The following is a 9,650-nucleotide window of genomic DNA, read 5'->3' on the forward strand; positions in this document are numbered from 1 at the left end:
ACTGGAAATAGAACTGCCATATGACCCAGCAATCCCACTTCTGGGCATACACACTGAGGAAACCAGATCTGAAAGAGACACATGCACCCCAATGTTCATCGCAGCACTGTTTATAATAGCCAGGACATGGAAGCAACCTAGATGTCCATCAGCAGACGAATGGATAAGGAAGCTGTGGTACATATACACCATGGAATATTACTCAGCCATTAAAAAGAATTCATTTGAATCAGTTCTAATGAGATGGATGAAACTTGAGCCCATTATACAGAGTGAAGTAAGCCAGAAAGATAAAGACCAATACAGTATACTAACACATATATATGGAATTTAGAAGGATGGTAACGATAACCCTATACGCAAAACAGAAAAAAAGACACAGATATACAGAACAGACTTTTGGACTCTGTGGGAGAAGGCGAGGGTGGGATGTTTAGAGAGAACAGCATCGAAATATGTATATTATCAAGGGTGAAACAGATCACCAGCCCAGGTTGGATGCATGAGACAAGTGCTCAGGGCTGGTGCACTGGGAAGACCCAGAGGGATCCGGTGGAGAGGGAGGTGGGAGGGGGGATCAGGATGGGGAATACATGTAAATCCATGGCTGATTCATGTCAATGTATGGCAAAACCACTACAATATTATAAAGTAATTAGCCTGCAACTAATAAAAATAAGTGGGAAAAAAATCTGATTTTACACAGCTTACAGAAGACATAAATCATATGAAATATAAAGGTACAGGAAACTGAAAGTAAAAGGATGAAAAGAAACCTACCCTGTAAATGTTAACTAAAAGAAAGCAGATGTGACCATATTAACAATTTTACTAACAGAGTAACAAAGAAATCTTATAGTCAAAGCATTATTAGATATAGAAGGTTGCATAACAATAAAAGGTTGAGCTCAATGGTAAAATGAAATTATTTTTAATTTGTATTCACCTAACAACATGACCACAAAATATATATGTTCTAGACAAAAACGTGAATATCCTATTTATGAAGTTACAGTGGCCACTTATAAAGGGGTCTTTGGTTAAAACTATCCTACAAACTAACTTAAACTTCCTAAGACCTTTAAAACAGTTTAATCGTGTATCGTTTAATACACTTGCTTTTATTTTTAAGCCCTTCAACCATCTAACAGCAGTAGCAACAACAAAAAACTCTCCCAAGAACATCCATGACCTCACTAATATCTATGCGCCCTTGTCCACTGAGGCTGCTGTGGATACAGCCAAGTGGCTGTGCTTCTATCCTGACCCCATAATCTGTGGTGGAGCCAAGAGCCAGAGTGATCTACATAGAACCTTCTCTCCCATGGCTTCCCATAATCTTCTGAGAGAAGAGAGGAGCTTAGGCTTGTTCTTCTGACCACTCTGCTGGCCCTCAAATCTCCTTTCCTGTCCACCTGCCCCCACTGAGCACTTGGCTCCAAGACTGGCTGCCTTACCATAGCAAAGGACTTCTACAAAATTCCAGGCCAAAGGTGGTGGTGGCTTGCAGCCAGTGGTGGAAAAGCAATAGGTCAGAAGTGGGTGTTTGTATACATCAGGGAGATAGAGCCACTGTAGGACCTGCCTGAGCAGCACTGGGAGTGAATTCCGAGGGTCAAGGATGATGGCAGAATGCTGGTCTGAGAACTGAGAACGTTCAAAGGAGGTTGGTGCCCCAGTCAGGCTCCACCACTGGGCAGAGAGTGCTCCAGCTGTGTGGATAGAAAGGTTAGGGTGAAGACTTGTTCCCCAAGTACCAGAGGACTGAAAGGCACAAGGAGAAGCGGGAGGCAGAACCTGAGACAAGAGGCTGAGAGCGTGGAGGGAGGAGGCAGGACCCCAGGTCACCCTGAAAAAGCAGCAGGGATCTCTTACTACAGACTGTGACCTGTGCCCTGTGGGTGGGGCTTCCTGGTGGGCATGTCCTCCAGGGTGGGTGGGAATCTGAGGGCTACGGTCAACACCCAGCACCTAGGATTTGGGAGCTTAGTTGCCAACTCTACACCAGTATGCCCCATGGAGGCCAGGACGTACAGAAGATCAACCGTGTGAATTTTGAAGTTAACAAGGACTGTGACAGGAGCCGCTGGAGAAAGTGATAGGGAATCAGGAGTGAACCTTCAGAAAGTATGGGGAGGCCCCCCAGGGTTGCAGTGGACTTCACAAGGTGTGGTCTGTTAATAAGATGAGATTCAAAGCTGGGACTTTTTTTGGTGAAGAAGAAACTAGTCTGGATGTGACCAGCAGAAGGAGAGCGAAGCCTACCTCTCCAGAGAGTGGTGGTCTAAGGAGACGGAAGAGAGAAGCACCCATGGAAGCCCACAGGGAGGTGGCATCACAGGCAGACAGGGTGGGAAGCTCTGTCACCACACAGAACTGGTGGGACATGGCTTCCCCAGTGTGGAGAGGTGTTAACATTCAATAATGGAGAAAGATGTTGACAATGCCCAGACCTCGGGGGAGGTGCTGTCATGCATCAGGTGTTGGGGGGATGCTCCAACTGCCCAGGATCAAGGGCCAAGGGAAGGTGTTTTGGTCCCCTGGCCTGTAAAAGTGAAAGATGCCCCTTCAGGGTTAGGATTAGGGTCCTGGTCATCTGCTTCCTTCTTCTTTATACTGAGTCCTGGGTTCCTCCAGCCCTAGCCTCTGCTACTTAATCATCCCAGCACCCAACTTCCATGCTCCAGGAGAGACCCTGCAATGACTCCAGCCTGGTCACATGGCAGATCTGGTTCTGGCTGCCTGAGTCCACAGGCTGCTGCCCCTTGGCAGGAGAGGAGGGAACAGGAGGATGGGGTTGCCGGTCATGGTCTATGGTGTCTCTGATATCCTGGGACCCATGTGCCTGTGGAATGCTGAGGGGCAGGTTGTGGGTGCAGGTGCCACCCCTACATCAGAGGTTGGGAGGGGTCTATGCACAGACAGCACTGGCAGGCCCCCGAGGGACTGTCTGAATATTGTGGAATGCTGTCATGGGAACCAGATGTGAGAAAGACCATCCCCCCACATTCACCTTGGGGTGAACCCCCAACCCCCCCAAGGCTGCAGCCCAGTGTCTGGACTAGAAAATACACTTATCTTCCCACACAGACTCCCCCACTACTTTCCTGCCTGGTGGCCATCAGTGGTCCCTAGAGATGCCCCTGGGACCATCAGCCTACTGGGATTTGGCCAACTCAAGTCTGGATCTAGGAGGACAGATAGTTGGCCTTGGATAGCTGCAAAAGTCACCTCATCAGATGGACAGCCAGTGCTGGAAGCTCCTGCAACTCTGTGAATGCCAGAGAAAGGAAGGAATAGGGATTGCGGGAGGGGGCTGGGAAGGGGGTGGTGTCCAGGGCTTGGGCCATTTTAGCTATTCCAGTTACTATTGTTTCATAACAAATGACCCCAGAGGGTCACAGTAACACTAGTCATGTGAATCAAGAATGGAACAGAGCACACAGGGGCAGCTGGGAAAGTGTGAGTGGGGGCTCTGAAGCAGCAGGTTGGGATCACCTGTCTGGCAGCTGAGATTTCTAGGCTCCTGGCTCAATACTTATACAAGGCCTCTCCATGGGGCCTTTCCACGAGGCCAGTTTGAGCTTCCTCACAGAGGAGTCAGTGGTTTCCAGGAGTGAGTTTCCCAGGACAGCAAGGTGAACGTTTCTAAAGTCAAACCTCAGAATTCATAGCTCACCACTGCCCCTGTCTTTGCTGGTTAATGTCATCACAAAATCTCACCAAAGACACACAGGTAGAGTATTTGGGGTGGATGTATTGTAGCCATCTTTGGAAAACGCAGTGTTCCACATCAGTATTTCTCAACACAGTTTCCCCACTGCAGCCCAGGACTCGCCCTCCCTACTCAGAGCAAGGGAGCCCCTACAGCCCCCAGGAGTCCCAGGTCCTACCAAATCCAGATGTAAAAAGCAGGGAGGGGACAGCCAGAGGTACGAGGGCCCAGAGAGAGAGTGGGGGTGCAGCCCAGTGGGAAGGACACAGGGATGTAGATGACACCCCTGGGAACTCACTCTGCTCTGGGCGACAGAAGGCTGCTTGTTGGGCTTGGAGGGGCTTCTGAAACAGGCTTCTGAAGACCCCAGGTAGGGAGGGGGTGTCTCAGAGGGTAGAGGGTACAGTGGGGCATGTGGCAGAGGTGAATCCAGGTGACTCCATCCTGCTTGCATGTGCTGGGTGCTTTCAAAATCAGATCTCATTTGTCTTCTCAGTGAAAGTATGAAAGTGTTAGTTGCTCAGTCATGTTCGACTCTTTGCGACCCCATGGACAATAGCCCAGGGCTAAACGAAAAGGTAGCCCATTTTACAGATGAGGAAACAGGTACAGGAGGGTCCTTCCTTCAGTTGCTCAGTTGGGTCCAACTCTTTGTGACCCTTTTGGCCATGGCCTGCCAGGCTGTCCATAAGATTTCCCAGGCAAGAATACTACTGCAGTGGGTTGCCATTTCCTCCTCCAGGGGGTGGGGGTGGGGGTCTTCCCCCACCCAGTGATCAAACCTGCATCACAGGCATCTGCCCTGGGCCCCAGACTGGACCCCTGGGAAAAGGTATTGAGGTGGGGGCCAGCCAGCATCGCCACCCACTACGTAGAATGTAGTGTGGGAGGCGGGCCCTTCCGAGCTAACAGTTGGCCTACTCTGCTGCTCAGAAAAGCCAAGCGTGACTCTCCTAGACCACTCTGAGGCCCTGAAGCCCCTAGAGCCCTGCTCCTGCCTGTCCCTGCCCCTCCTCCCTTGGCCCTTCGGTTCCTTTCCATTCTGGGAATGCCACTTCCTCCTCTGGACTTGCAGCAGCTGCTGCTAAGTCGCTTCAGTCGTGTCCAACTCTGTGCGACCCCATAGACGGCAGCCCACCAGGCTCTCCTGTCCCTGGGATTCTCTAGGCGAGAACACTGGAGTGGGTTGCCATTGCCTTCTCCAGCAGAGCTCACTGCAAAACTACTATCCAGACCACTCAGTGGCAAGAAGGCTTCCTGCTCCCCCAACAAACTACACATTTCTTTCTGTCTATGGAAACCATGTCATTATTGATTTTGCTCATTTGCCTTTTCCTCCCGCATCAGTTCAGAGTCCAGGAGATGCTTCCCCAGCCCCAAGGGCAGTCAGGCCCACAGTGGGCCTCCAGAGAGGTCTGTGGGACGCAAACAAGGCTGCCCAGGCCACCATGGGCTGGCATCCCCAGAACTCAAAAGATGATTGTGCCCCACAAGGGAATTCAAAGTGAAAACAACATCAAACACGAAAATAAGCTTAGCCCTCTTTCCTCCACGTGCTTCTTTGAAATAACAAACAGAAATGTAACAATTATCCTTCATTTTTCATGAGTTCTACTTTCTTGGCTGCTGCTTGGTTCATCACTGTTGGGTAATCCAGAAGAGAGTGACATCACCAGTGACCATACATCATTACATCTGGCTTGTGTCATCATCTACCTTAACCCTGAGACATCACCAGCCTGACCAGCTACATCCTTACATTCCGTACCATGACATCATCCTGCCTGTGATGACGTCACTATCTGCTCTGAGGCATCTTTCATTGGCCCTGTGATGCCACCCTGCCTCCCTCACGACCTTGGCCAGCCAGCCTCTCTCCTGTCCAGGGGCTGGTGTTCCACGTCCACTGTGTCCCCGGCATCGTGCAGATGCTGCAGGCGGCGAGGGTCAGATTCGCAGGCCGCGCGGAGGTCCAAGGCCCCGGCGGGATCCGCGGAAGGCGGAGGCTCGCCGGTTCTTCGTTAGCGCATGAGTGCCCCTCGCAAATTTTCCTTTCAGACTTCCCGCGGTCCCCGCTCGGCCTGAAGGTGAGCCTCGCGCCTCTGCCCTCCCGGAGAGGCCCCCTCCCGGCGCACCGCTCGAACCGGGGACCGGGGTGCGGCGATTTTCCCGCCTGGCCTGCGTGGTCCGAGGTAGGCGCGGGAGGGGTGCCCCGGCTCGCCTTTGTGGCCAGCGGGGTCTGTGGGCCTGGAGCTGACTCGTGACTGACAGCGGGCGGGGGCTGCGGCCGGGGGCGGGCTGCCCGGCGCCAGCGGCTCATTGGCTGGCGCGAGTGTGGGAAAGAACGCGGAGAGGGATTCCCACGCCCCGCAGCCGCGCTGCCTTAAATAGCCGGGCTGCTGCAGACACGCGCTTGGTAGCGGAACCTGGGACCCGCGGGAGAGGGGCCTGGGAAACCGCGCGCCCAGCCTGCTCTCGGCTGGGGCTGGCGCGGGGGCGCATCATGCCTGCGGACACCCCGGGAAAGCCGAGGGCCTCGCCGCGGGCGGGAGCGTCGGCAGGCGCCAGCCGGACCCCAAACCAGCCCCGGAGCGTGGCCGAGCACCGGAAGGTGGGGACCTGGCCGGGCGTGGGTTGGCAGGAGCGGGGGCGCCGCGAAGGGGAGAGGGGAGCTGACGCCCGCAGGACTCAGCGGCTGCCGGCTCCGCAGTCATCCAAGCCGGTCATGGAGAAGCGGCGCCGAGCGCGCATCAACGAGAGTCTGGCTCAGCTGCAGAGCCTCCTCCTGGACGCCCTCAGGAAAGAGGTGAGTTGGGGGTGGGGGCGAGATCAGGGAGCCTGGAATTCCGGCCTTCCTGGGCTGTCCGCCGCCCTCACCGGCCCCGCCCGCAGAGCTCCCGCCGCTCGAAGCTGGAGAAGGCGGACATCCTGGAGCTGACCGTGAGGCACCTGCAGAGCCTGCGGCGCGTGCAAGTGACAGGTGAGCCGAGGGCGGCGGCGAGGGCTCAGGGGCCGGGGCTGCGGCCGCAGGCGCCGACCGCCTGTCCCTGCCACCCCCGCAGCCGCCCTCCGCTCGGACCCCGCCATCCTGGGCAAGTATCGCGCTGGCTTCCATGAGTGTCTGGCCGAAGTGAATCGCTTCCTGGCTGGCTGCGAGGGCGTCCCTGCGGACGTGCGGTCTCGTCTGCTCGGCCATCTGGCGGCCTGCCTGGCCCGGCTGGGGCCCGCGCGCCGCCCGCTTCCACTGGCTCCAGCCACCGAAGCCCTGGAGCCGGAGATCTACGCTGGCCGCCCGCCGCCGCCAGTCTTTGACGGCCCTTGCCCCTTGCCGCGCCCCGGGGCGGCCTTGGCACCCATCTTCCTGCCGGGGTTGGCCCTCGCCGCCCCCTGGGCCGGGGCTCAGGGCCAGGGCGCGCCCTGGAGGCCATGGCTGCGGTGAGGCCGCGGCCCTAGAAGCGACTGAGACTGTGCCAGAAAATGGTTATTTCCAGAGACCGGGTAGGGAGTTTTGTTTTGTCGTCTTGGTGAAGGGTCCAGTTCGTCCGAGGCCCAGCGACTGATGTCTTCTCATGAACGGGCGGGGTGGGCAGGGCCGGGCCGTGGGGATGGATTCAGCTCCCACCTGGGCTGGTGTGGCGCTGCGTGGGGGTTCGCCCGCCCTTGAGTTTGGCTGTGTCCCTTTGCGCTGAAGCCGCTACCCGCCTTGAGTGGGCAGGGTATTTGTGAGATGTCCCTGGGGGGCTCAGGCAGGACTGAACAGTCACCACTTTGCTAGAGCGTCTCCCAGTGCTGAGAAGAGGTCGTGCATCATCCTGGGGCCCAGTTCTCTCTCCACAACCCCTTCTGAGGCCCCTGGAAGGCAGAGATGTGTGTGCACACTGTTGTCTCTGGGGCTGAGCTGGGCTGAAGCTTGGGTTCTGGCCTGGTGCACCGCCTCCCTTCTCCCGGGGGAGCCCAAAACTATTCTTGCATACCTGTGGGTCAAGCCTGCCCCAAGCCAGTGTCTGCCTAGCAGATGGGGGCCAGCAGGAGAGGGCGTCTGAGTCCTAGAGGCAGGGCCCCCGACCGGCCTGACAAAGGGCAGTTTGTATTGGGGCTCACCTCCCACCAGAGTCCAGTCCTGCCCTGAGAGGGGAGTCCCCTGACAGTAGGAAGGAATTGGAGGTTCATTGGTAGGCCTATGCACCTGTCTTGAGCACTGGCTGTGTGCTGACCCCACAATACAGTGATCCTAGCCGGCGAGGGGCATCGGCCGGGGAGCCACTGTCCTGTGGTCCCAGGTCTCCTCAGGCTGCTGCTGGGGGCTGTGCTCCAGGGGCAGTGAGGAGGTGGTTGAGTCATGTGGCTGACACTGCAGTGTCTCATCCTGAGCCCTCTGAGGTCAAGGCAATATGGATTTCCCATCCCAGCCAATTTCATCAGATGGTTGCCAGCCACTTGCCTGGCCAGGGAGCATCAGGGAGGAGGAGGGTGAGTCACTGCTAGAGGCTTATCTCCTCTTCCAATGGCTCCAACAGTTCCTGTTCCATGTCATGGTCGTGAGCAAGGTTCATCTGCCCTCCGGACTCAGCCATGCACACCAAGCAGGGCCCTCCAAGTCCCACCAAGCCAGTCCCCTCCTGCCCTCTGGCTGCCTGGCCCATCTCCCTGGGTGTCCAGGGTCTGGGCCAGTGATTTGGGGCAGTGGCAGCCATGTGGGCCAGGAGCCGCACCCTGGGACCGGCACACACACACTGGTCCAGGCTCTGGGGAGGCTCAGAGAGCTGGGTCACCAGCAGGACTATGAGGGAGTTACTGCTGACCCGGGAGGCCCTCCCAGCAGAAGAGTTGCAGAGGGTCCATTTCAGGAGCCAGAAGTTCAGCTTGTTTGGGGAAGGGGAGTTGTTTGGGGCGGAGGCTTAGTGCAGGAGGGGAAGGCAAGGGACGTTGAGATGTGAAGCCAGGTGGTTGGGTGGGTAGAGGGGTGGACAGGGCTTCCTCAGAGCTGGGTTCCACATGGCCTGAAGGAATAAAAGGGAGCTCCCCACCTGGTGGCCACAGGGAGGAGGGCTGCCCAGGAAGGTAACCTGGAGCTCGGGTCATCACTCCTCAGGGAGGGGGCAATCACAGTGTCAAACCAGATCCCCCTGTTCCTGGGCTGTGCTCCCCTTTACTTGTTTGCTTCCTATTCCTGGTCATCTGTCCTCAAGACGCTGTCGCCGAAGAGATGTTTGTGCTGAGGCCCCTGTCAGCCCTCCAGGGACCTCTCCGGCTCTGAGGGAACCACACTGTTTCTCAGACAGGCAAGTTCCTCATGTGTCTGTCCCTTCCCTGCCGCCTCTGTCCCTTCCCTACTCAGCCCTGCCCTCCGAGGTTCTCGCCCCACTTTCCCACCTGAGGCGGCCACCCCAGGCGCCAAGGGCTCTGGAGGCCAGGGCCCTGTCTGTGTCACTCATTGCTATCCCCAGCACCTGCTTGGAACAGAAAGACACTCAGGCCACACAGACCTCATTAATTAGCTCTGGTGAAAGGAACGTCATCCTGGATTAGATTAGGGGAGTCTGAGGAAGCACAGCTGAAGCTGGGCCCCCTCCCCAGGCTACCCCTGGGCAGCTGAGGGCAGTATCCTGCCGTCTGCTGGGGGCGGAGCCATGGCCCTTTGCACACTCAGCCTGGACCCCTGCCTGGTCTTTGGAGAGCTGGGGTGGACTCTTCTTCCTCCCACCCTCCCCACTCTTCCACCCATTGCCTGTCCCTCCCCTGCCTCAGAGGGGCTCTGGGGAATTCCTCTGCACCGCCCCCCTCCCCAGCTATTTGTGTCTTGGCTTTTGTCTTGCAGACTTTCTTGATGAATAATAGAGGAAGCACCTTCTCTGGGCAAGCGTGCGGAGGGGGTGGGGAAGGAACCAGAACTTCCTCCTTCTGGGGGGAGGGTGTGGCCCCCTTTCCCCCTCCA

The 9,650-nt window shown here is 56.5% G+C and overlaps 1 protein-coding gene across 3 annotated transcripts; it reads left to right on the forward strand.

Moving 5' to 3' along the window:
- The first annotated feature begins 3,815 nt into the window (after positions 1–3,815).
- Positions 3,816–8,780, forward strand: HES4 (hes family bHLH transcription factor 4). Of its 3 annotated transcripts, none has more exons than XM_061160657.1 (4): positions 3,816–5,907; positions 6,426–6,521; positions 6,608–6,695; positions 6,778–8,780. In XM_061160657.1, exons 1-4 carry the CDS (start codon positions 5,644–5,646, stop codon positions 7,152–7,154), a joined length of 825 nt encoding a protein of 274 aa, XP_061016640.1. In that variant the 5' UTR covers positions 3,816–5,643; the 3' UTR covers positions 7,155–8,780. The 3 variants fall into 3 exon arrangements, with proteins under 3 accessions (XP_061016640.1, XP_061016642.1, XP_061016641.1); XM_061160659.1 differs by lacking the exon at positions 3,816–5,907 and adding an exon at positions 5,971–6,326; XM_061160658.1 differs by lacking the exon at positions 3,816–5,907 and having other exon boundaries at positions 5,976–6,521.
- The last annotated feature ends 870 nt before the right edge of the window (positions 8,781–9,650 follow it).

The sequence above is a fragment of the Dama dama genome, chromosome 14 (genome assembly GCF_033118175.1).
Source record: "Dama dama isolate Ldn47 chromosome 14, ASM3311817v1, whole genome shotgun sequence".
Taxonomy (NCBI): domain Eukaryota; kingdom Metazoa; phylum Chordata; class Mammalia; order Artiodactyla; family Cervidae; genus Dama; species Dama dama.